Source organism: Condylura cristata, unplaced genomic scaffold (genome assembly GCF_000260355.1).
Source record: "Condylura cristata isolate star-nosed mole 26May11 unplaced genomic scaffold, ConCri1.0 scaffold00007, whole genome shotgun sequence".
In the NCBI taxonomy this organism is placed as follows: domain Eukaryota; kingdom Metazoa; phylum Chordata; class Mammalia; order Eulipotyphla; family Talpidae; genus Condylura; species Condylura cristata.
In genome coordinates, this window is record NW_004567108.1 from 35,327,737 (window position 1) to 35,354,748 (window position 27,012).

A 27,012-nucleotide genomic window follows, 5' to 3' on the forward strand; every position below is an offset into this window, starting at 1 on the left:
AAACTTGTAGTAAGTGAGTCTATAGTCCGTTTTCAGTCCTCAATTCCTATGCCAGCTTGGACGCGGTGATCTCGGCGTCTTTACTCTGCCGCCATCTTCCGGAAGTCTACCACCATGCAAATTTTAACTTTACTTTTTTCCTTATTAACATTCCTTTTATTATTATGTTGAGGTATGTCCTGTCTATCCTGTTTTATTTTTTTTTTTTTAAGATTATTCATACAGAACTGGGGTACAGGCCAGAGGCACAGGGGCAGTGACAGGATGCACAGAGATAGACCGGGAAGCAGAACAGGCAGATCGATGAAGTACACTGCTGAGGGGTGCAACAGGCAGGTTAGGAGAGGTCTGCCATGCCATGTGGTTCACCTCTGGGGCAGGGGATCTAACTCTCACTGAAGCGGCTGCAGCTAGCTTGCAGTGCTGCTGCGTTTTAACCCACTGGGTCATCAGGGAAGGCCTATCTCGTTTTTTTGAGGGTTTTCATCATAAGTGGATATTGAATCTTGACAGTGCTTTCTCAGCACTACTGATATGATGATATGATTTTTTTATATTTCCTTTTATTGCAGTGGCGAATTACATTAATATTTATATCTCATGTCTCTGTAGTAAATCCCATTGGTCTTGAATTGTGATCTCTTAACACATTGTTGAACTCACTTTGCTAGGATATTGTTTAAGGTTTTTAGTTCTTCAGGGATATTGGTCTGCAGTTGTTTCTGTGGTTGGTATCAGTAATATTAGCCTCATAAAATGTGTTTGCAAATTTTTTTCTTTCTAATTTTTTAGAAGTGTTTGAGAAAAAGTATTTGCCTTTCAAGGTTTGGTAGAACCCACTTGCGAAACTGGTTGTGGCTTTTTAGGTGGTGGGCAGGGAGACTTGTTCATTGTTGCAGTTACTTTGGTTGTGGTTTGAATGCTCAGGTTTTCTTTTCATTTTCAGGTGGTTGCATATTTCTAAGAGTTTGTCCATTTCTCACTCAACTAACTGAGTAATTTGTTCGATGTCTGTTGTAACTTCTCTTTTATTTAGGTTTCTTTTTGAGTTTTCTAATTTTTTTCCTTTTTGAACCTAGCTAGAGGTTTGTCCTTCTCTCTTGCTCATTCATATCACAATATTTTGTGATTGATGATGTTTTCACTTTTACTGTCCAAGGAAAAAAAAGCTTTTGTAAAACAAAATATAGAAATGGTTTGAAGTAAACCGTCATACATAAAAGCTTCTGTGGACATGCACAACAGGTGCAAAAACTAGGTTATTCTCACTTTAAGAGTATAAATATGAAGGTTTTCTACCATACACACACTTTTGCAGTCAGAGGAGCTAAGAAAATGGGCACATGAACATTTCAAAAACATACTTAAAACCTAGCAAATACTATATGGAAACAATAAGTAGTTTTGGGAAATTGTTCTGTTAAATTATGTTTAAGGATACATGAAGGAAAGGTGTTAAAGGCATTTAAAAAGAATGATTTAGAAAAAAATGGGCAACTTCATTATGTCAGCTTAGTATTATGATTTTTACACTGTTACTAATGCAAGGAGGAAGGAGGCAGATGGATGGATGAAGAATAGTAATTTAGTTTCCAAGGAAACCTTTTTCTAATTAGAAAAAAGACAGTTTCAGGATTTGTGACTATGGTGATGTAAATAGACAGCTGTGAATTTTTCTGCTGTTATTTTCTAATTTTGAAGAAGAAAGAACTTGTATAAAAGATATTTTGAAGCCTACTAATTTAGTTACATGTTGAATGTTGACCAGAAGGTCTGAGAATAGCAGTACCACTAAAGAATTCGAGTTAACACTGAGACAGATCTATTTGTAGATGTGTGCAGATCTAAGCAGTAATAAGATGCTGGAATTTGAGTTAATTAAGCACAGGGATCTTTCTAAAATTTCATTGAACTGGGTTTAACAGAAGAGACTATGTAAAAAGTACACATGTCATGTAATATACATGTAGCTGCTTACCCCAAGAATGTAATAGGAACAAATCCATATATGCTCAAAATATGCCAATCAAAACCACTGTCACCTCAGTAAAATAATACTGTTAAAAAATTGCCAGTCACTTAAGTGTATTTGTCAGCATCTATGGAATAAAATCATTATTGTTTAAATCCAGCCTTTAGTGTTCACTCAGGTAGGGAAAACATAGCCCTTTATTTTTTCATAATTGGACATTTTCCAGTTACTTAAGATTCCCTTAAGACTTGAAACATGGATTGGCATGTAGCAAGAATGTTATATGTGAATATTAAATAAAATAATATATTTTATTGTATTCTATACATATATTAATTATTGACTTTTTGTTTCCAGAATTTAAAAATCATTCCATTACTAGCAAAATTGAAGTCCAACCTAGTTTTATGTCTCAACGACTTCTGATTGTTTTTCCCTCACTGCATTATTGCTCCCAACATTCATGCGCATGAATTTTTAAAAATGTACTCAGCTGTAATGTTAATAATTAGTGTGCCTTCTAAGAAGAACTTAACTTGGCTAATGCTTCCTGGTAACCTAAATGAAGATTTAACATTTAGGAAAGTTTTATGTACCAGAATTCCAAATAGGCAAAGTGAAAGTAACAAGAAAGCAACTAAGCTGATCTATTATAACTTTCTAGCTACTGACAGTGAACTATCTAAGCTGACCTCTACTGATAGAACCACAGCAAAATATTAAAGAGCTACCATATGTTCCAGCAATCCCACTTTGGCTTACATGTACAAAGGATATGAAGTGACGATCTTGAAGAGATATCTTCATGTTCATTACAGCACTTCACAATATCCAATATAGAAGCAATCTAAGTGTCCATAGATGATGAATGTGATTAAAAAAAAAGTGATAGGTATAATGCAAAATTTATCAACCATGAGAAAGGTGGAAATCCTTCCTTTTGTGACAACATGGAAGAACCTTGAGAACCTTAATGCTAAGTGGTATAATGCACACCGAGATTAGTACTCTAAATATACCTTAAGTATATGAGGAGTTTTTAAAAGCTGACCAGAGAAACACAGAATGGTGGTTGACAGTGTTTGAGGGTGGGGGAAATGGGGACATATTGTTCAAAGTTTACAACTTCCAGTTATAAGATGAGCAAGTTGTGGGGATCTAATGTCCAGCATGGTGAATATAGGTAACAACATTGTATTATATTCTTGAAAGTTGCTAGGGTAATAAATCTTAGTCTCATCTCATACAAACAGATAATTATATTAGGAGATAGATATGATGGGAACTTACACTGAAAATTTAGGATAGAAAATTATACCGTCAAAAACTGGAGGTAGGAGCAGAAAATTATCAAATTATCAAGACACCTAACTCCAAAGTGAAAATCCTTCTTCAAAATTCTCAAATAATGTTATCTAACCATCTGAAGTGTGAAACCTGGATTGCAACAGCTGACCAAAAGAACAGAATGCACCAATATTTTCTTTAAATTTTCAGCTTCTTTATACAATAGGGACTACAAGGTTACTAGAGGATTTACGTTAAAGCCTTAATTAGCACAACATGTCTACTGGATACACCAGTCCGCTGAGGTACACCTTCTACCCCCAGCCTTTAGGAAACCATGTAAAGGATGCAGAAACTATGGAAGGGCAACTGGGATCCTGGCAAGCGTTTGTCTGCCTGTCTGCCGGCGCTTACGTGCGTCCTCCACCAGGGGCCGCTCGAGCTACCGAAGCTTCAGCGCACAAACTAGGCGACGCTTCGGCGCGTGTATATTAGGTGTTGCGCGCGCGTCTGTGAATCCGCCCCTCAGCCCTAGCTTTCAGCTGCTGATTCCTTGGCGACTGCTGACTACCGCAAACCAAGCCTACTGTGGCTGGCTACGGGAACTTTTGGAGGACAAAAATCTTTCCCTCCCCATTGGGCTCTGTTTTGTACTGCTTCATTCTGTGGGCAAACCCGGGGCGGCAAGTATTAGTGTCTACATTGCGCTTTACCCGGGAGGTAGGTGGAGCGGAGTTCGGCGGGGAGTCCGGCTGATTAAGGCCCGGCCTTGGGAGCCGCTGCTGGAATGTTGAGATGGCTCATCGGGGGAGGCCGAGAACCTCAGGGACTGGCAGAGGTAAACCCCCAGGTGGACCCAGCTTAACCAGGCAGGGGCTTGCTGGAGCATAGGCTTTTGTTTGAGCTTGACCAAGCGGGCAAGGCGGGGCCTGCTGCTGCTGGCCAGGGCGGGGTTGGGGGTGGGGGAGACAGTGGGGGTAGGGCCTCTCTGCGGCCACACTTTAGGCCTTGCTCCTGAGAGCTAAGTATCTTTGTTCAAAGGAGGTGAGGAAATTGTACTTTGAATGAGCCCAGGATAGACTCAAGGACGTTCAGCTCATCTTGTGGCAACTTAAGCCGATCTTAGTTCACTTCAAAAAAGGGAACCCAATTAAGAGAAACGAAAAAGTGGCTACTGCAACTTTCCGCTTTTTTGGCTTGGTCGGTGTCTCTTCCCAGCATAATCTGATGCTTCTTGGGGAGTATACAATCATATTGTTTATCCAAGAACAGGAAAGGTTATAGTTATTTTTAAAATAATAATTTGCTTCGAAGTCAAGAAAATGAGTTTGCATTCTATAAATCACGCTTTCTTCCTAAGCCTAATTGAATAGACTAATAAGATTTACATTTATTTTCAAATAAAATAATTTTAAAGTGTTGGGGTCTAGAATTCATGCTATATAAGACTAGACTGTTTAATTCTTTATTTCTCCCAGAAGTACTTGTTTTGATTGTTAAAAAAAATAACTTGGGTTATAATGTAAGCAACCTCAACTTCTGAATTGTAACTTCCTCATGTTTTTGCAGCTATAGCATATGATCTATTTTTTAAGAATTCATTTCCTATTTCAAATTGGACTTATTTTAGATAGGTTGAAACCCAAAAGATTATGGGACACTGGAAAACACAGTAGTTCATATATAAATGGTAAAGAAACAGTTCTGTATAAATTGGATTGTTTGATTATTCATAGAATTTGATTACTTCTGCTATGTCTAGCAAACTTCATTTGAGAGAAGTGATGTTGAAAGACCAGACTGCATGACAGGCTTCAGAATGCTTCAGAACCAGCCAGGCCTAAGGGTGGGTTATCAACAAGGCACCAAGGCCAAGTTTAACTGTAAATGTCCTAATCTGGCTTATCCCATAAGAACAGCCAATTAGCAAGTAGGCAAGTAACCAGTATATATCAAGAAAACACCAGAAGTCCTAAGGTATGCGGGACAAGTAGTGAAGGTCACATCTTACATGCATAGATCAACCAGGTTAAGACAAGATAACTTTGTTCAATGTCCACCAATCAATGTACTGCTGAGCAAAAACTCCCCTCTGCTGGGCTGAAACTCCCCTCTTCTGTAATTAAAAACCCGGCCTTCCCTGAGCTCAGGGCTCTCAACTTTGCTGAGTCGCATGTTGGGAGCCCAGGTTCTAGCTTCCAATAAAGACCCTCATGTCCTTTGCATCGGAATTGGCTCCTTGGTGGTTTTTGGGAAACTCAAAACCTGACACAACAGTGTACAGTTCTTAAACTATTTACTTTTGCTTTTCTCATCACAATCTGTGTTAGAAGGGAGATGGAATAATTAAAAGTTATTTTTGGGGGATGGCTGTTTGAGAAAACATTCATTTTATATACTTCATATAAATTTACTTCAGTTGTGTAACTTCCATGAACCTGTACATTATCAAAATTTCCCCTAATTATGTAAGAATTTAGTGTCCAGATTTACATTTTAAGTAGTGTTTTTCGACTAGGATCCACAGAACCCTTTCAGGGTCCATTTGGTAATGTCTCGAAACACTTTTGATTATTATGACTTAGTATATAGTTTGTAGAAACCAGGAATGCTGCTAAATGTATATAGTGCACAGGATAATCCTCACCAACAAACAGTTACCTGGTATCAAAACATCAATATTGTTATTTGAGAAACTGCAATTCAGAGGTTAAGAACAAAGGCTTTATCTTGAATTAGTACCCTGGGGCAGAATTGTGAGTTATATATCATGTGTTTTGCGTAGTGTCTGTGATAATTCTGTTAAATGTTAGCAGTTGTCCTTGTCAGTATTATTGCCCAATTGAATTCCTTAATTCTAAATGATTTCATTGCTTCCTTTATTCATTCAGCAAGTATATATTGAAGGCCTAAAAGGTAGGCACGGTAGTAGTCTGTATTATATTTTACCCCTTTGATATGTAGTAGTTTTGTTTCTATCAAATATTTATTTAAAAACACCCATTCTAAAATGTTGACTTGGATTGTTCAATAATTGTTTAGCACAGGTTTATTGTATAATTTCCACAAAATAAAATACACTCTTTTTGTAAAATTTATGATGTAGATTTGTGGTAAGAAAATTTTTTGTTCAACTGGCAGTTGATTTTAGGGGAAATAATATGCAGTATTCGAATATTATAACAGTTTTTAAAATCTTGTGTGTTTAAATGTATACCATGCAATTTTATGCCTGTATGGTCTTTTATCATCAAGCATTTTACCTCCTTTTCTCTTTTTTCTCCCTCTCCCACACCCCATACAAGAAATCTCCTTTACAGACAATAGGTGAAGAACAAACGCAGAACCCCTATACTGAACTGCTTGTGCTGAAAGCTCATCATGATATTGTACGATTTTTGGTACAGTTAGATGACTACAGGTAAGAAACCAGTTGTCCAGTTGACTACTGAAAAGAAATCTTAGGGGTATTTTATTTTAAAAACAACTTCAGGACCTCCCTGGTGGCTCAGAGGGTTAAGTCTAAGCACTACCCTTTTAGTTTGATAATTTGCTAGTATGACTTGACAGAACTCAGGAAAGCACTTTACTTATGAATACAATTATATCATAATAAGCCAGGACCAACCAAATGAAGAGATACTTGCAACAAGAATTAGGAGTGTCTAAATGCAAAGCTTTTTTTTCCCTTCAGGATATCAGCATAGCTGTAGTATCAACAAAAGGAAGTTCAGTTGAACTCTGATGTCTAAAATTTTTATGGGGTTTTCATTGTGTGATTGTTTGACTCATTTGCCACCTGATTGAATCCAGTTTTTTGTCTGTCTTGTTTGGGATGTGAGACTGATATCCCATGGCTCAAAACCCCAACCTCTAATAAACATGATTCTTCTTTTCATGGCCAGCCCCCACACTGAAACTGTCAAGGGGCCTACCATGAATAATCTTAGCATAAACTCAGATGAAGTCTTAGGGCCAGGATCTCTTGTAGAATTCAAGACAGATTCCAACCAAATTATACAACATCATGCTTTCCTACTTTATAACTTGAAAAGATTGGCCTATCACTACTATTTGCTAATGTGATATGAGTCAGTGAAATCATAGTATATTAAACTATATAGTAATTTTGAGCCTTTTTGGTAATAGTCATTCTATCTAGAGACATTCATTTTAATGATCACATCTGAAACTAAACATTTCTGGAAAGGTAAGATTCCAGGCAGGTAGTGTTATGTTATAAATAACATTTTACTGTAGTAAGTTATAAGGGAGGTTAAAAAAAATCACAAGTAAGTTCTTAGAGCATAATCACTAATATTTGGGCCCTGAAGACTCCCTAAATCATTGTGTCTAAAAGTTAAATGAAAAAGTTGTAGAATACTTCCAGGTTGAGGCAGGGTGTTGGTCTTTAAATATTTTATAGATTAACTCTTAAGAGCCCATGTTCATTATCTTCTGTCCTCTGAAATACCCTTTATTCTTGTGACAGAGAGGATCGTCTGCAGAAAATACCATCTTGTAGAATAGCGATCATTGTAAAAATGCTGATAAATACTTCCACAGTGCTGCTTGCATTGTTTGATGATAACTGTAAATGTTCTGTAAACATTTATTTATTGCTCTATCAAATATCACCCCGAATTTGGTGGTTTAAAACAATCACTGTTTACCTCACCATTTTGCAGCATGGCACTTTGGAAGAGTTTGGATGGGTGGTTCTTTCTGTGTATGCAAGATCAGCTGGTTTTGATTAAGTTCACTTAGACATCAATGGATTTATTGACTCTTGCTATTTCACAGTGGTATCAGCTAGGATAATCGGTCTCCATGGCTTACTCACATTAGTGATCATGGAATTCTTAGGACAACAAAAGGATAAGTCCCTATGTAAAATAACTTTTTAAATCTCTTGAGTGGTGTTTGCTGCTGTTTTCATTGACCAAAGCAAGTTGGGAGCTGGCACAAATAAGTGAGTGGGTATATGAATTCTACCTCTTAATGGAAGAAGCAACAAAATCCCATTGCAAATGTATGTAAAGGGGAAATAATTTTAGACATTTTTATTGTTTACTAAAGTGAGTCTAAATGTCTAGAATAGATGAAGAAACCTACCATTGGCTTTTGCAATAAAGTGAAGACATTTCTGCCTGAATCACATTTAATTCTTTGTACTCAAGTGATTACTATATCAAATTGTACATAAAATTAGGTATGAAGTTTTTCAGTCAGACATGTAGAACTTTCAATTTGTGTATTTTTGGTAAAAGGACAAAAGATCTATAGCCTATATGATTATATTTATTATAAGTAGAATTAATAGCTCTGCATTTTATTAATTAACAATTAGCTTTGCAGATGTACATTGTTTATGCATTGTAGAACTACAGAACTGTCCATCCAGTTTTAAAGTAAACACTATAGTTTTACAGTTTTTGTTTTGATTTAGTTTTTGTAGATATTACACTCTGGATTTTTTGCCATCTGTTGTAATCCAGGTTTCACGCTTCAGGTCTTTGGATAATATCATTTTATTGAGAATTTTGCAGAAGGATTTTCTTGTTTTCTTGGTGGCTCAGCTAAAACCAGTGAGTGGAAAATTTTCTCAGATTGGTTTTTGAAGATACCAAATAAATCCTGTATCACCTAACAGACAGCTGTCTTTTCTTTTCTTCTTTAGTATTTTTTGAACATGAAGTGTGGGTCATATTGATTGGGAGATCACTAAAGAAGGCTAAGCCTCAGCAAGAGTCTTCCAAAAAATGGACTGTTCTAAAATTGCATTTAATACTCTAGCATTTGACACATTAAACTAAACTGAGTTCATAACACATTTTAAGAATAGTTTTCTCTGTTACTCATTCGATCATTCCTTGCCCCTCGAGGAAACAGACAAGGCTATGTAGGATAGTGATCATGACTGGAAAAAGAATCAGGTGACCCATGAAATACCAGACTGGAGAACACAATATGTCCGTATGACGGCTCTTGAAGCTGTATGTTCACAGGAAACAAAACTCAGCAGTATGGTTAGATGATTCTCTAATGACACAATATATTACACCTTTGAGAAAATAGCAAAAATAGGAATCAGTCAGGAGAATTTAAATCCTCCTGATACTTGGGTTCCCTGGGTAACAGGCAATAAAATGGAGTTAAACATGCAAAAGGTTTGAGAGAAAAACAGCAGTGAGTGGAAAGGGTAGGAAGCAGGATTGCACAAGGGGAGCCACTGCAGATTATGATGCAGATCTGACAGTGCCTGTAAGCCAATGGAAGAAGGAACCCCCTGCAGACACTGTTGGCTGGAAATAACTGACTTGCTCATTTATTGGCTGGGGGTCTTTTTAAGAATGTGCCCCTGGCTTGCAGTACTTTACTTCAGTCTTGGTGGCAGGGATCCAGGTAAAATGATATGGCTTTGTCTTGAAAGGTGAAATAAACCCTAAAACCAATAGTTGGAAGCAGGCAGCCACCTTTTCAAGGGGTATCTGGAGGTTACAAGTTTTTGTGTCTCCCACACACTTCTGTCATTGTACACTGGGTTATTTTTAAATTGTATGAATGAACTCATTGAAGCAAAGCCTTTTGCAGCTTTTTAAGAATTAAATTAGCTTAATTTTTGTTGTTTTTATATAGAGTTATGAGTCAGTTGAAGGAAGGATGGCAGTGTCATCTTGCATATGTTGCCCTTTCTCCTTCTTTTTTCAAATTTTGTTCTTTTGACTCACATTTGAAAGTGTAGTGGAGTTTGTTTGTTGCTAAGCTGTGATAAAATCTGAGAGGGGTGAGTGGAAAGGTATTGCCGTTACATATAGCCTCATAGAATCAAAATTTGGACTAGGGACAGTAAATACAAAACAAAATTTCAAGTTTTGTCACCTTATAACTAATTACTATATTTTGTAGGTAAAATTAGCCCTCCTAAGTTATATAATATCTTTACTAGGCATTTGAAAATTCATTCTTTGGGCATCTTTAAAAGGTAACTTTAAAAAATCAGTAACAATTTGGCATAGATACAGGTAGAAACTGCAGTGTCACACATGCTTCAGTTCATGAGTTCATGGAAATACTTGTCATTGCTTACCTTTGGCAAATGGTAGGGAACTAATTATGAAAATTGGTAAATAAAGGAGCAAAGTCAGTACATTGTTTCTCCTATACAAAAAAAAAAAAAAGAAACTATTTTGGGATCAGTGATAATAAATGCAGAAATTTCTCTATAAATGTAGTTCTCATGATTAGGGAAGGAAAGCCTGGAACATTGTAACTCTGCTGTAGGTATTCATTAACCATGCCTCACCTTGTTAAACTTTTTCTCATGCATATAATTTTTGCTTAGTCATTTAATTGTATAGTCTCAAAGAGTGTTTTTAAAAACTTGGTTTCAAGTTAAGAAAACTTGAAGAATATACATAGGAAGAGGACAAGACATCAAAAAACTGAAAGAAACTCATTTTTTTATGTAGTGGAATTCTGGGTTTGGAAATTTTCAAATTTCTACTTTTGTTGTAACTGCTAAGGATAAAGGGAAAAAGTAAGGTTAAATCAAAACTATTCATCTCTTCCACAGAGCCCTTGAAATACTTATTTGCATATTCATTTGTTTGCTTATTCCTTCATAGATAAGAGATTTGTTGGTCTAGAAAGTATCATAAAGATAAAGTAATATGAAAATCACTATTTTATTGATTTAAGACATCTGTTTTTCCTTTTTAAATTACCTAAAATTTTTATACATTATATAACTGATGGTATCTAATGATTGGCAGAATTTTTCCTTAATTAGTACATGAAACAATATAGAATATTTTCCAATGCTGATATTTTAGATATAATGAAAAAGAATGTTTCTAAGTAGTCATTAAATTTTTTTTTTTAAAGATTTATTTATTTGTGCATACAGAACTGGGGTACAGGCCAGAGGCTCAGGGGCGGTGAGAGGCTTCACCAGAGACAGAGTGGGGAGCAGAACAGGCAGATCGACGAAGTACACTGCTGAGGGGAGCAGCGGGTGGGTCAGAAGAGGTCTGCCACACCATGTGGTCACCTCCGGGGCAGGCGGGAATCGAACTCATGCAGAAGCGGCTTTAGCTTCTCAGTGCTGTGCTTTAACCCACTGCGCCACCAGGGAGGGCCAGTAGTCATTAAATTTTAAGAATCACATGTAATTGATCTTGGCAGTTCCCTAACACTGAGTTAGAAATAATTTTGTGCTATTAAATACAAAACATTTCCCATAAAGTCTTATCTTTAGGTGTTAATTTTGGGGTTCTATTAATTTAAAGTGTATTAAAAATTATTGTATAAATTTTGTGGCAATATGTCAATATTCTTCCATTGAATAACTGAAACCTTACCAGTGTTTTAGTGATACCTTTTTTATAGATCATTGCTTCTTTTCAGCAATTATCCTATTAGGAATTCTTGGCTTGAATTTTCACTTCTGATCTAGATATGGCTTGAGTATGTGCTTGATTGACTAAGATAAACTGACTTAGTTAAAAGATACAGTGCAGCTAGTACCCTGTAGGATGAGTAATTGTAATTTGTAAATGATCTTTCAATCCTTTATTATTTTATGAGACCTAAATAACATGTAATAAAAATTACACTGATTTGTATTTTAAACTTCAGTATTTGCTCTTTAGAAGTGGTAATAATATTGAAATAGCCAAAATAAAGGCAGAAATAGAATATATAAGGAAATTGAAAGGCCTGAATAATCCACCACCTGGGTAATTGATCTCTGAGCAGTAAGAAATTGACTTGTGAGTTCATGCATTACTATTGAGATTGTTTAGATTTAACTTCAGTTCACAACTGATTGAATTAAAATTTGAGGTAAAATGAGTCATATCAAAACTCAGTTCATTTCTTATTGTGAACTCATGAGATTCAGACATGATAAAACAGTGAGAAGTTAAAAATCAAGATTAGAAAAGTATGTATTTTAAACCTGCTGTCATCTAAAGGAAGAAAAGCAATTATGAGTTTTAAGAATCAATGGAAATTTTTTTTATACCAAAGAAAACTTGAGGCCTTGAGTCTTGCCCTCCCCACCATCACTACACAAATAAAAAGAAATCACTAGACCCAGGATAAAAGCTATTAAAGATTTACTTCCAGCAGTTACTTTTGAAACTTCATGAATTGTTTAGTATTCTGATTCAGAAAATATATTTAGTTCAGTATAAGAATTTATATATGTATTATATATTTAGCTTTCACTGAGTACACACTTTTTTTTTGAAGAGCTAAGAGTTTTTGTCCTCTTTATTAAGAATTACCTAAAGAGGTGCTTTTACTTAATTTTTATAAATTGAGGCAACTGGTGATTTTGTGTTCTTTGGGTAGGTAGCAATAAAGTATATTTTAAATTTAAAAACGCTATTTTCTTTTTAAACTCTAAATTTGTATTACATTTTAAGAGTAGGATTTGTCAGTATGTGAAAACAGTAGTTAAGTATGAGACTTTGAAACTGAGTATGGGAAATTTGAGAGCACCAAATCCTAACCACTGTACCACCAGTAAACTTGAGTATGGGAAATTTGAAAATAGGTTTGGTGTATTAAAGCATTACGTGAATGAAACAGTGAGATTTGTCAGTCACATATGGGGGAAATTTCTTTTGAACACAGATGTGATAAATTTAAGTAATTTTCATGTCCGTTATATTGATAATTTTTTTTTAAAGATTTATTTATTTGTACATATAGAACTGGGGTACAGGCCAGAGGCTCAGGGGCGGTGAGAGGCTTCACCAGAGACAGAGTGGGGAGCAGAACAGGCAGATCGACGAAGTACACTGCTGAGGGGAGCAGCGGGTGGGTCAGGAGAGGTCTGCCACGCCATGTGGTCACCTCCAGGGCAGGCGGGAATCGAACTCATGCGGAAGTGGCTTTAGCTTCTTAGTGCTGTGCTTTAACCCACTGCGTCACCAGGGAGGGCCTATATTGATAATTTTAATCCCCCCAGGTTAGGTGTGTGACTAACAATGTGTGTCTTAATGAAAACATTTAAGGCATACCCAGATTTTGTATACCCACATACAATCATAAAATGGAAAGTTAAAATTTTCTAAGCTTTATACCTGCAAGTAGTGTATCGTTGTTAGCTATTAGGGGTCTGTTAGATGTATAATTCGTAGCTGGCTCTCCATAATACTACTTCTTTTTATCTTACTCATAAAAGCAAGCCTGAATTAAGTGATAATGGGAATAACTGAATCATTGATTAATTAACGAATCATTTATAAGCTAGTGTACCACATTAATATAGTACATAATATTCTTGTAAGTGATTGCTGCATACATTGTGTTGGATAATGCTTGAAAACAGTGCTTTTTGATCTTTTTGTAATGCAGTCACTATAATGAATAATTATTTGACAATTTATTTTTCTTGATATTGTTTGTGGCATATCTATCTGCTGCTACTCCTACAAAATATAGTTACCTCTTTATATATAGTGAATGAGAGCTAAAAAGAAGAGTTCATCTTATGCCATGAAAAAACTTTCCTTCTTGGTATTTTTCCAAGCATTTTTGTTAAGTAACAAAGTAAACACTCCCCCTTAAGTCCCAAACCTTCTAAATCAAGAGCATAGTGTTATTTGTGAGAAAACCCAAGAGCCAAAAGGACTAAGGGAGAGGTGTTCACTTAAATCTAGAGTTAAATATCTTTATAGGAAAAATAGTGACATAATGAGTAGATCTAAGGATATGAAATCTTTGTTCCACAATGGGAATATTGCTCCCTACAGGTGATGCTGTTTCTCAGCTTGAGTTTGTTACTCTTTAGTGTTTAATCATATACAAGTTAAAGACTTATCTATAAATCTCTCCATTATCTAGCAGCTTATTCATTGTAACTCTATTAATAATCTGTCTTTAGAGCTCAGTACCTGGCATAGCACAAGAAGGCATCTATAAATATTCATTAAATTGGCTTATTGAACTTAATTTGTGTTAATAGTAATAAGTCAAAACATCACTAATAAGATCTGATAATTCTTAGTAGTTTCAGCAATTAAATGTCATATATTTTTTTCCCCCGCCTTTTTCCTTCTGAATAGATTTGCATCTGCTGGTGATGATGGAATTGTAGTTGTGTGGAATGCCCAGGTGTGTATGATTCTGTATAGAGTGTAATAAAAACATGATTGTATGGTTGAATATAAGTTCACAAACACTATTTGGTGTTATATCTGCTTATTAATATCATTACTTGAGGTTAATACTTGAAAAGGATTACTTGGGATGAATCTGTTTAAAACAAGGACCAGTATTTTTCCTTAGAAATAAGTGCCAAGTTATGAAAATAAAGATTTAATCTTACTGAACAAAATTTAAATTACCAGTTATGCAGAGATTCTGAAATTAAATCAAGTGATAATCTTAGTGGGGCAATTTTTTATTTTAAAATTATATATAGAGCAATGTAATATTTTTATAATTTTAATGGTATAATATAAGGCTGGTTTTCAATAATATTTAAATATCACCAGATTTCCTCAGGACTTGTTTTCTTGATCTTTTGATACTCAGCTTTTCTCTCTTGAAGCATTGATCTTCTTCTTATCCTTACTTGGATTGTTAGCTGGTCTGTCAGTGTTTTTGCCTATCATTAAAGCTGTTTGTTAGCCATCTGTTCACCATGTTCTTGAAATACTGTAACTTCAAAAGATTTGTAATTTCTGTTATACTTATGTTGTATTTTTGTGTTTTATTACTTGGGAAATAAATGAGAGACTGATGGATATAGACACTGTATAGATAGCAATAAATGTTGGTTTATAAATGTTGGGACTGACTTCATGAGTAGAGATTTTATAAATACACAAGCAAAAATATGTCTATACATATGTATATATGTAATTGTATATGTCATAGTTGTGGAGAATTAGAAACAAATACTTGAATAATGAAGACTCCCTATTTTTTTCCTACCGATTGTTACTGATTTTTATGATTTATTTACATTATCATGTCATAAAACCCATATAGAAAGAATAGCCCTTTAAATTTCTTTAGGAATATGCTAAACAGTATTTTCTATAAGAAAATAATTGAAACTGTTTATGGCTACTCTTTTAATACCTCTTTAGATACTGTTTAACTGCTTAAAGTTAAATTATAAATTGTAAGTAATTTTGAATAGCAATTATGCATTTTCTGCATAGTGATTCCACTTAGTACTGTCATTTAAGAAGGCTTAAATTGTTAGTTATGAGCTTATTAACATTTTATTGGTATTTCAGACAGGAGAAAAACTTTTGGAACTCAATGGACACACTCAAAAGATAACAGCTATTACTACATTTCCTTCCTTGGAAGCTTGTGAAGAAAAAAGCCAACTAATCCTGACAGCCTCTGCTGATAGAACGGTTATTGTATCCTTGTAATGTATTCGTTGTCTCTGGAAGAAAGTGAAATAGCTGTCATAACCTCAAGGCTCAGAAGTTTTTAGCTTCTTGGGGCCTGCTGGTAAATACCTGTTTTAGCAACAGTGATTTTTATTTCAGCTTTCATAAGACATTTCTTAAAAATATTAAGTATTTGAAAAGGATTAGATTGGAAATAGTAGGTAAACACTGATTAAAACCCTGCGATTCAAACTGTTGTTTCAGAGTTCTTATATCAAGTTACATACAATGAAAGAAATGGGAGAATGTGCTGTTCTACTCCATATTCTGAAGTGATATAAAACATTTGAAAATCATTATATTCCTTACATCATACTAGCTTTGTACATTTTATGAGAGTTCATATATTTTAAATATATACAGGTAGTGGTAATACACTGTTACTCTGTTCTTTGAATCAAGATAACAGTAATAAATTATGGCATGCATATTGAGATACCTTGCAGTAAATATTAATGTAATTTTTAGTAAGAACTAAATTCCAAAATATGAATTATTTTGGAGCATAAATCTTAAAATTTAAACAGTATAATGTATAATATCTGTATAGATACATTGTCCAGATTAATCAGTCTATTGGCATTGTTGAATAGTTTGATAGTAAAATTTACCTCAAGTGTATTTTAGTTTTAAGATTTATTTATTTATGCTTACAGAACTAGGGTACAGACCAGAGGTGTGGTGGGTGAGAGGATTCACCGCAGACAAAGTGGGGAGCAGACCAGGCAGACTGACAGTACATTGGTGAGGGTAGCAGTGGGCAAGTCAGGAGAGGTCTGCCACACCATGTGAGTCAGCTCCCTGGCCAGGGATGGAGCTTGTGCTGTAGTGGCTTCAGAGAGCTTCATAATGCAGTTAATGCAGTGCTTTAACCTGTTGTGCCACCAGGGAGAGCCCTCAAGTGTATTTTAGATTGTAGGCTTGCTATGCTAAGTTGACTCGCTATATGAATTAATTTTTATAGTAGTATATTCAGTATTCTATGCTTTAAGGATTTTATAACCTAGGTGTGTATGACTTGTGTTTTTTTTTTTTAAGATTTATTTATTTATGCATACAGAGCTGGGGTACAGGGGCAGTAAGAGGATTCACCAGAGATGGAGTGAGGAGCAGAACAAGCAGATCAAGGAAGTACACTGTTGAAGGGAGCAGTGGGCGGGTCAGGAGAGGTCTGTCACACCTTGTGGATCACCTCCCTGGCCAGGGATCGGACTCATGCTGAAGTTGCTTTAGCTTCTTAATACTGTGCTTTAACCTGCTGTGCCACCAGGGAGGGCCTGACTGGTGTTTTAATTACTGCAAAAGTTATCCATAATTAAGATTTTGTAATTGTTTAGAAATTTTTTCTTAACATATATTTAGGTATGGGATTGTGATACTGGCAGACAAGTTCAGCAAGTGTCATCCTTCCAGTCCACTGTAAAGGTAAAATATTAAAAACAGATTTGTATGATAATCTTTTTGTCCCAGACATAGTTCGTTAATAAATTTTGTAAAATTAGTTTTATAAAAGTATTTCTTTGATACATATCTATAGCCAATTGATTCTACTAGGACTGTATTTTTGGACCATATGTATTAAGTGCTAGATTGTTGAATTTGAAATTGAGTAAGATGTGAATCTCTGTTGCAAGATAAAGAAAAATGCTTTGATTAAGTAATTTTAGGGAAATACATTACTTTCAGAATGATTATAAGATTAGTTTGTTTTCAAACTAATCAATACTTTGAGCTAAAAGCATGGAGTATTGTCCCTCAACCTCTCTTTCTATAAGGTCATAAAGACAAGACATGTCAATTACTTAGTTCCAAATCAAAATCTGCTGTGCCTATTTGGCTACTTTGGTTTATTCTTTATACAAAAACATATTAACTAGGTCTTGTTACATAATAGAAACTCTGCTTCATGTTGGGAAACTAGCTTGGATAAGACTTAGTTACTTTAATTCTTACAGAAGAAATTACATTAAATGTTCTCAGAAAGTTACACTGTTTTTAAATGTCAGCGACATGGGGGAAAGATTGAGTAAAATGAGATGGTTCCTCATTACTTAAAGATAACCAGTCTCTGCGTGAGAGCCAACACTTTTTTTTCTTAAGGTAAAGAAAATTGTTGTGTGCTATTAGTCAAGATACTTCACTTTTCCCCTAAAAGTGTTAGCAGCCACCTAGTGCTACTATACTGATTGTAAATGTAACAGAACTTCTGAGAAATGGTATTTACTATATGTTGTATTCACTTCAACAATGGGCTGTCTTTGAAGAAGTCATTAAATAGATTTGATTAAAATCTCTTTTCTAAAAGGATATTCCTTTTCAGTTACTGGAAAAGTACTCTTTGTTACCAGAAAAACTAACTTGAAGGTGCTAGATTTCATATGAAAACACATGAGTTGAAAGAACAGGAAAGGAGGAAAAAAAGTATATTTGTGGGAAATTCTCTTGGTGACCTGTTATAGTCACCAAACTGGTCAATACAAAGCATCTTACTCCAGATGTTGAATTAAGCTCATATTCCTGGGATAAATCTTGTTTATAAATAGGTTTTATAAATAGGTTTTAATGTAATGTTAATCAGATGGTTAATTATTCCTGCTATGAGTCTGTTCCACATAAAAGGATTTTAAAAGTGCATCTGTGTTTACTTAAGTGGTTCTTTTTTTTTGAACAGATAGTTTATCAAAGAAATTGAGATTCCTAAGGAATCAGGGAATACTGTTATTTTTTATGCTAGTAAAGTTTTGTAAGGATTGACATTAGCAAGGAAGTGGTGAAATTGGCATATTGCTGTTGAATGACTTGACTTTTCTGATAGGCAGTTATGCATTATGAATGAATTTTGAAAAGAGATACATTAATTAGCCCAGTGATTCTGTTTCTCTGTTTAATAGAAATAATTGAAAACTTGGGCAGAGATTTATGGACAGAAATGTATATTACAAGTATATTTTTTAGGTGGATGACTGGCAGTTATTAAATATCTTACAGGAAAATAGTTATGATAGACATAAGCTCAAAATAATATTTCAGAAGAATATGTAGTTTGCAGAATGCTAATAAGTAACAAAAGCCATGTTATACTACCAAATCTAATTTCCCAATATATAAAAATTTATTATATACCATCACTAACGAGATTTATCCCAGGAATATGAGCTTAATTCAACATCTGGAAAAAAAAATCTAATATGCCATAGTAAGAATAACAGACAAAACCCCTAGATACAGAGGAAGCATTTTTCAGACCCTCATATTCTGTTGATGAAAGTACTCAGCAAAGTAGGAATTAGATGAGAATTTCTTCAACTTAATAATAAAAAGCATCTATGAAAACCCCACAATTAAATTCATATTAATGGTAAAAAACTGATGGAATACTTTTTTCTTAAATCAAGAACAAGATAAGGATATCTGTTTTTGGTGTTATTTATTGACTATTTCCTATTCACTATTGTACTGGACTCAGGGCTATTAGAAAGAAAGAAAACTATTTACAAATGGCATCTATATAGAAAATTCTAAATTCATACTACTAGAAATGCTAATGATTTAGCAAGACTTTAACATGCAGTACCAGTATTCAAAAACTAATTGTATTTCTGTACACAGGCAGTAAACATTCCAAAAATGAAATTTAAAAATTAATACTAGTTATAATAACATCCCCAAAAATAAAATACTTAGAAATAAATTTGGAGGGGAAATCTATTTCTTATATATCCAAACTACACAGATTGAAAGAAACTAAAGGAAAATGAAATAAATGAAAACACATCCCATATTTGTGGATCAGATTTCATACGAAGATTGTGACACTATCCAAATTATCTAGATTAGACTCAAGGAAATAATCCTAGCAAACGTATTTTTTTGGGCAAAAGTTGTAAAGCTGATCTAAAATTCATATAGGTAATCCAGGAGACCCCAGAATAGGCAGAACAATCTGGAAAAGAAAAAGTTGTAACACATAATTTGGTTTCAAGGTTTACTACAAAGCTCTGTAAGCAAGATGGTGTGAGAGTGCACAAAGATAGATAAGCAGAGTTGAGAGTCCAGAAATAAAACCTCACATATATGGTCATTTGACTTCGACAGGGGTACCAGTATCCATCAACAGGATAAAAAGTAGTAGCATTAACAGATATTGTTGGATCAACTGGATATCAAAGTACAAAATAATGAAATCTGATTCCTATCTCATCCCTATCTAAAAATTAAATCAAAATGGATCAAAGACCATGAAATTCTAAAACTCTTAGAAAAAGTAGAGGAGTATATCTTTGTGAACTTGGGTTAGGGGCCTTAGGATGTTGAAAGCATAACAACAAAAAGAAAAGTTGAACTTCCTCAAAATGAAAAGCCTTCATTCTTCAAGGGACACCATCAACAAGCTAAACCAGCAATTCATAGGATAGGAGAAAATACTTATTTTTCTGATAAGAAACTTATGTCCATAAACATAAAGAATTCTTAAAATTCAATTAAAAAGATTGAGCTAGTAATAGTCCAATTAAAAGAAGACAGAATTTAAAAGATTGTCTAAAGATGATATACAAATAGCCAATAAGCACATGAGATAAAGCTCAAAATTCTTATGCAAGTCAAAAACTATAACATAACTATGCTAGATGCTAATCTCTAGCACATGCACAATACCAAGTGTTGATAAGGAGATGGAAAGATTAGAGCTCTCATGCATTGTTGATGAGAAGGTAAAATGGTAGTCATTTTTGAGGCTGGCTTGACAGTTTATCAAAATGTTAAACAGATTTAATTTGCTTGGTCTCTCTCCTGGGTATTCTCATAAGAAAGGAAAATGTGTGTGCACATAAAAACGTGTACATTAGTGTTTATAACAGCATCTTTTATAACAACCCCAAAGAGAAAATAACTGAAATGTCTATCAAGTGATAAATGGATAGCCAGTGAGTGGTATATCCAGAGTGAAATACAATTTCACAGTAAGAAGGAATAAAGTACTGATATTACAGATGTACACAATAGAATAGGACCTCCTGAGATAAAAACTGTATGGGTTACTTTTAATCCTTTTAATTACAGCAGTCTCAAAAGCAGCCCCTCCCTCAGCCCAGGCAACATTACCAAAATTTTCTCTTGCTTTTGTCCTTGTGCTCATTCACAGTTGATGGATACAAGTAGTACTATTAAAGTTGTAGACTTTAAAGTACTCTTGAAGGACTTCTGTAGTTCTTGAAACACTAACTTCCCTCTGTCAAGAATTAGCAGGTAGTAATTTAAAAGATATATAAGCACTTCCTGGTGGTGAACGGGTTAAGGAGGATGCAGCACTGCAAGCCACCTCATTGTGAGTTCAATCCCTGGCCCTGGAGGTGATCCATATGGCACAGCAGGCCTCTCCTGACCCGCCTGGTGCTCCCGTTAGCAGTGTACTTCGTCAGCCTGTTTTGGTCCCTGCTCTGTCTCTGGTGAATCCTCTCACAGTCCCTGCACCTCTGCCTGTACCCTGGTTCTGTATGCAGAAATAAATAAATCTTAAAAAAAAGATACATAAGGTCAAACTAGACCTTTAAGACATAGGAAAAGCCATATCCTTAGTATTATTTGAAAAACATCTTAGTTTTAGCCCTGGGTAGTTAGTTATCTATTATGGAGAAACAAATTAACTCAGAACTTAGTCACCCAAAACAGTGAACATTATTTCACAGTATGTGCAGTCAGAAATAGAGAACAGCTTAGCTGGGTGGTTTTGACTTTGTCTCTTATGAGGTCTCGTTATCTGAAGACTTGTCTGGATTTGGAAAATTTTAGGCACTTTATATTTTTGCAAGTTAATGCTGTGTTTTGTCCAAAGGCTTCACTTCCATGCCATGTGGATCTTTCTCCTTCTATAGCAAGTGATCCATCAGAGAGCAAGGAAGAAGTGGCCATGTCTTTTATGACTTAGTTTTGTAAGTCACGCCATCCCTTCTGCCACATTTATTTGTTAGAAGTTACTTGATTACTAGAACCCACATTCAAGGGAAGAGAAGCTCAATTTCTTGGAGAAAGGTAGCAAAGAAATTGTGTAGAGATTTTAAAATGAATGACTACTTAAATTTCCAAACTGATAAAACATTTTGTGTGAATTTTTCAGGTTTTAACTGTTCTTCAGAGACTGGACATTTGGCTTTCTGGTGGGAATGACATATGTGTGTGGAACCAAAAATTAGATCTTCTGTGTAAGACTAGTCACCTTTCAGATACAGGTAAAGCCCAAATCAGTTAACAGTAAGCTATTATTGACATTCTCTAGAAGATACAGTGAATCTTCAAAGAGACATTCATGCATACAGCTATCAATATTGGGGATTTTTCTTTTCAGTTCTGAATATAACACACAGCCATATTTCTCCAGTTCATATTAAAGGTTATGTAAAATATTTTCCAATCCAAATTGGAAGAGAAAACTTCCCTCAACCCTTATTGCCTTCCGTTCTCTTGTGACAGTGGTCAAAAGTAGTCAAATACCATTCATATATACCATTGGGCCATGTTCCAAAATTGAATTTGGTGAACACATTGGCATCTTGAAGTAGCATTTTCTTTATTTGTGGGGTCTTTGGATTTTGAGTAGATTCTTAAGGATACCTGCATTTTATAATTGGTTTTGCCAAAAAGTTTCTTAATGGGCATGAAACTTAGAAAATTCTGTTTTAGCCGAATTCTGTTGACACAATTTGGTTTAAACATGAAATGGTTTGACTTCTGATGATATCAAGGATTATAAAAAATAAAATCTATTTTAAGAAAAAATATTTAAGTATAACAACTGAGACACAAGATGATGTAAAAATAAACTATTATATTATTTTAAAAAAAGAGTTATACCATAAAAATATTTAAGTATAAATGAGTAAATTTAAGTGGCAGTACCTTAAAGTCAAGTAAAATACTACTGTTTTTGTTTTTAATATCCTGAATATCCTGAATAATATAACCATATTGTGATATTTCAAAGGTAGCAGGAGCCCTATTAGTTGAATATGTGGTTCATAATTATAATTAGCTTATTTATACATAGAAATTATAGAATATTAGAAAAATAATGTGTTAGCAAAACTAAGTTCATGCATTATCAGAATTCACAATTTTATCTCAGTTTGACATTGATCACTAAAAATTTTATTTGAATCTAGAGTTTTTAATTCTGGGTGTTATATCTATCTCCATGTACATTTTCTTCTCTATTTGTTATAATGTATAGCTTCTTATCTATACATTTATTCCATGAGGAGCACATATTCAACTAGAGGCTGATATCCAAGATCCACAAACAAGAATTTTGTAAATGTATTAGTTGGTCATAATTATGGTATGTGAAAGCCACTTTTTAGTACTTGACTGTTGGGCAGTTCATCCACGGATAGCCCACACACTCTTAATAGGTTTACATTGAAGAATACACTGATTTTATGTCTCCTTTGAATTATCCATCTTGATAATGGTGAAGGTGATTATCTTAAGGACTCCCTGGTGAATAAGTTTACAAACATTAGTAATAGTGTTCAAAGAGCATATCCTACCCTTAATAAATCAGTAATGTCTTCTAAATTTCTTACTACTTTTCTCAAAATCAATTTCCATTTGTAAGCAAGCAAGGAAATGTGGTATAGCAAATTGTGTGTGCTTTATTATTACCCCTATTCTGGGAAAGAAATTGACGTAAAACCGAGACTGCTTTTATTTTTGATGAAATCCATGAATAAAATTATTTGATCCTTGTTTTGTATATTTTTGAAGGGATCAGTGCTTTGATTGAAATACCGAAGAACTGTGTTGTGGCTGCAGTTGGCAAAGAATTGAGTGAGTATGATTCTTTTTTCTTTTTAACTTTAAACTAGACTTGTGTACACATTTTGGAAATAGGAGATTTTATTGATGGGACATATGCCCCTATTTCATTCTTAGCTCCCTGGTACTATTGAAGTGAGACTGAGACAGACATTTTCTAGGCTTGTTACTGATCAAGATGTTAAGTCAGGTTTTGTATTACACTTGCTCTTACATTCCCAAATGGAGCAATATAACCCCACTTGTCATCATGATGGCAGACAGGGTCAGTTACACTGTACAGTACTCTCCCTTGTTGGTCAGTACTTACACTTACTTAGCAAAAAATATACCACATAAATAAAGTAGCAACATTAAGAAATTGTTCAACATTGAGTTATAAAGGTTGGAGAGGACTTATTTGGGAATTCACTAAGACAGAACTATGGAATTTTTGTATCAAGGAGCCAGAATGTCGCCCTTTTCTTTGTGAGCCTTCTTTAGACAGCCACAAGTTGAAACATGAAAGCCTTTCTAAATAACCCATCTACTTCGTGTGTTTCAAGAACTTTGCTAGAAGTTTGTTAGATGGTAAGCTGCTGTTCAGAGTCACAGAAAGGACGGGGATAGGATGTATTTTCCAAATGTTAAGAAAGAAGAGAGATTTTAATAAATTACTGTCATTTGGGAAGAATATGACTTCTGAGAAACAACCCCTTCTCAGATATTATTCAGTCTGACCGTCACAGCACATGATTTATTGTAGCACTTAATACATTGATCAAAAGCTTGTTTGTAAGTGTCACACTTAACTCTAGTTTGAATATTTCAGGGCACTGACTGGGCCTGACACATAGTAGATACTTGGTAAATGTTGATAGAAGCACTCCAGTTGATTTTATTTTGGATTTTTCCTCTATTGATTAAAGTTAGGAGTTATATTAGCTTAAATAGCATTAATTGTTAAGTTAGATTAGTGAAGCAATACACTGAACATCTAAAGTCAAAAGAAGTATGTGCTACACAAAAATTTTCAGACATATATCCTTAGAGATAATTATAATCTGATGGTATATGCATAGGTAGCAAAAGATGAAATATAGTAAATAAAAATGACAGCTGAAGTTTTCCCTGAATTAACCATACATATATGCCTTATTTTATAGCAGTTCTAACTGACATGGCAACTGAGCAGAAAAAAACTGATGGTAAAGATACTCAGGGATGTGAGCCAGTTACTGACTAACCAGAGAGAGGCAGGATAGCTGGCCATGCCCTGAGGCCTTGTTAAGGAAGGGTTGATAGTGGACTTAGAAGAGTCAAGCAGGATAAGTGTCCTAAGGACAGACCTGGGCTTTCAGTCAATAGTTTCAAACATCTCAATCATTTGGAAGAAATAATGTAGTATAAATAGTTCTCTTCAGAGATGAGTTTTTCAGTACTTTTGTCTTTTCTCAGTTAAATGCTTGCATTTTTACAGAAATAGAATCTGCTTTGGCCATTTCAATAAACTTAGGTGTTTTATTTAGTAATTTTCAGGTTAATAGAACCCACAGAAGGATCACTAGAATGGGATATCTTTGAAGTTAAGCGTCTCTTTGATCACCAGGATAATATTCTTTCATTGGCTAATGTCAACGGTAAGCTCGTTAGGTACATATTTATAAAGATGTGTGTGTGTGTTTATGTATAAAAACCACCATACCTACCACCCAGACACCCATCGTCTTCCTCTCTAGTCCATTAGGCCTCCCAACCACCGTGCTTTTCCCCCTCCCTCTTGTAGCATTTCTTCCAGTTTTCTATGGTTTTTTATTTTGTTTTAGCGGATCCTTTGTTTCTCTGTATTTCACATGTAGGTGAAACGAGCTGGTATTTGTCTTCCTCTCTCCAACTTACTTCACTAGCGTTATCCCCTCCATTTCCATCCTTGTCACACATCGCAAGAGTTCATTTTTTTATAGCTGAGTAGTATTCTGTATTGCATCTGTGTCATATTTTTCTAATCTACTTTGTCCTGAGAGTAACTTAGTTATTTTCAATATGACTACATTGAACTTAGAGGTATACATATATCTTTTTGAATTAGTGTTTTTGTGTTCTTCAGACAGACCTCTATGATAGGAATTGCTAAATCACATGATAGATGTATTTCTAATATTTTGAGAAACCTCTTTGCTGCTTTCTGTAGGGTCTGGTTGTGTCTGCATCTCTGCAATGTGAATCCACAAAGATACTACTAAAGCCAATGTAATGGAGTATTTCACCTATATCTTCTTTAGTGTATTTCATTATTTCAGGTTTTATATCCCATGTCTTAATCCATCTTGAGTTAATTTTGTATAAGGAGTGAGATGGTTGTCTGAGTTCATTCTTTTGCATGTGGCTGTCCAGTTTTCCTAGCACTATTTGTTGAAGAGTGTACACTTTTTAGCTCCTTTGTCATAAGTTAACTGCTCATAAATACAGTTACTTCAGGATTCCCTGAGGCTGAAACAAAGAACCCACTGAGCAGACTATTATGCACTTGCAGCTTCTATGCGCTCTGTAAGTTGGCTGGAGGTCACAGAGGTGGAAGGGTGCATGGTGACCTTCCAAAGCTAGCAGTGTAGTAGGTCCTTGCCAGTAAGTCTGGAAGTGCTATGTTCATAATCCCTGTGTTCTTCCCCATTTATAGGGGTCAAACACTAGAAATTGTTTCAGATTTGAGCCTGCATCTCTGCTGATTCTCCAAGGTAGAAAACCCACTCTGGACAAGTTGAGTTTACTGTGGCTACTTAAAGCTTCTTTCTATGTACCCTTGGGGAGGGATGGAAGTCATATGCAGGTAGAGGCAAGTGTCTTCCCTAGCTCCCCACCAGGCACAGAAAATAATTGAGAGTGCAGAAATTGAGTAGGGGTCAGATGAGTAGTTCTTCTTACTGCTGAATGTAGTCACTGCTTGCCTGTGTGCCCCTCGCTGAACTCTATGTTGAGCTCTACTCTGGTTGAGAATTCTGTACTCCCATTCCTGAGCCAGGACTGCTGAAGAGCCCAAGCAACTTGTTGGAGAAGAGAAGGTATCAGTCCTGTTGGATTGGGGACTTTTCATATTCCTTTTTCTTAATTTCTTTTAAGATTTATTTATTTATGCATACAAGAATTGGGGTGTAGGCCAGAGGTGTGGATGGTGAGAGGGTTCATCAGAGGCAAAGTGGGGAGCAGAACAGGCAGATCTACTAAAATACACTGCTGAGAGGAGCAGTGGGTGAAGATAGGAGAGGTCTGCTGTGCCATGTGGGTCAGCTCCTGGGCGGGGTATTGAATTCCACAGTGGCTGGCAATAGCTTGATAGAGCTGACACTTCAACTAATGCACCTCCAGGGAGACCCTGGGACCACTTCACACTTAATGTTACTCAATCTATCCTAGCCTTCCCATCCGATTCCTGTTTCCTCCTAGCTAATATACCAGTCTTCACATTTCCAGCCTGTCTTCATGAGTGCAGGTTTCCTTTAAGCAGGCATCTTGTTTGATTTCCTTTTATATATA

General features: G+C 35.1%; 1 protein-coding gene across 2 annotated transcripts in view; it reads left to right on the plus strand.

The window, feature by feature from the left end:
* The first annotated feature begins 3,783 nt into the window (after positions 1 to 3,783).
* WDR41 (WD repeat domain 41) overlaps positions 3,784 to 27,012 on the plus strand; it is a 34,679-nt gene continuing 11,450 nt past the window's right edge. For both annotated transcript variants that reach the window (XM_004678189.2, XM_012721819.1), the window contains exons 1-8: positions 3,784 to 4,097; positions 6,565 to 6,680; positions 14,341 to 14,389; positions 15,526 to 15,657; positions 17,053 to 17,115; positions 21,806 to 21,917; positions 23,452 to 23,514; positions 25,011 to 25,121. In XM_004678189.2, coding sequence (XP_004678246.1) covers positions 4,047 to 4,097; positions 6,565 to 6,680; positions 14,341 to 14,389; positions 15,526 to 15,657; positions 17,053 to 17,115; positions 21,806 to 21,917; positions 23,452 to 23,514; positions 25,011 to 25,121 — 697 coding nt within the window. In that variant the 5' untranslated portion in view covers positions 3,784 to 4,046. The remainder of the gene's footprint in view (positions 4,098 to 6,564; positions 6,681 to 14,340; positions 14,390 to 15,525; positions 15,658 to 17,052; positions 17,116 to 21,805; positions 21,918 to 23,451; positions 23,515 to 25,010; positions 25,122 to 27,012) is intronic.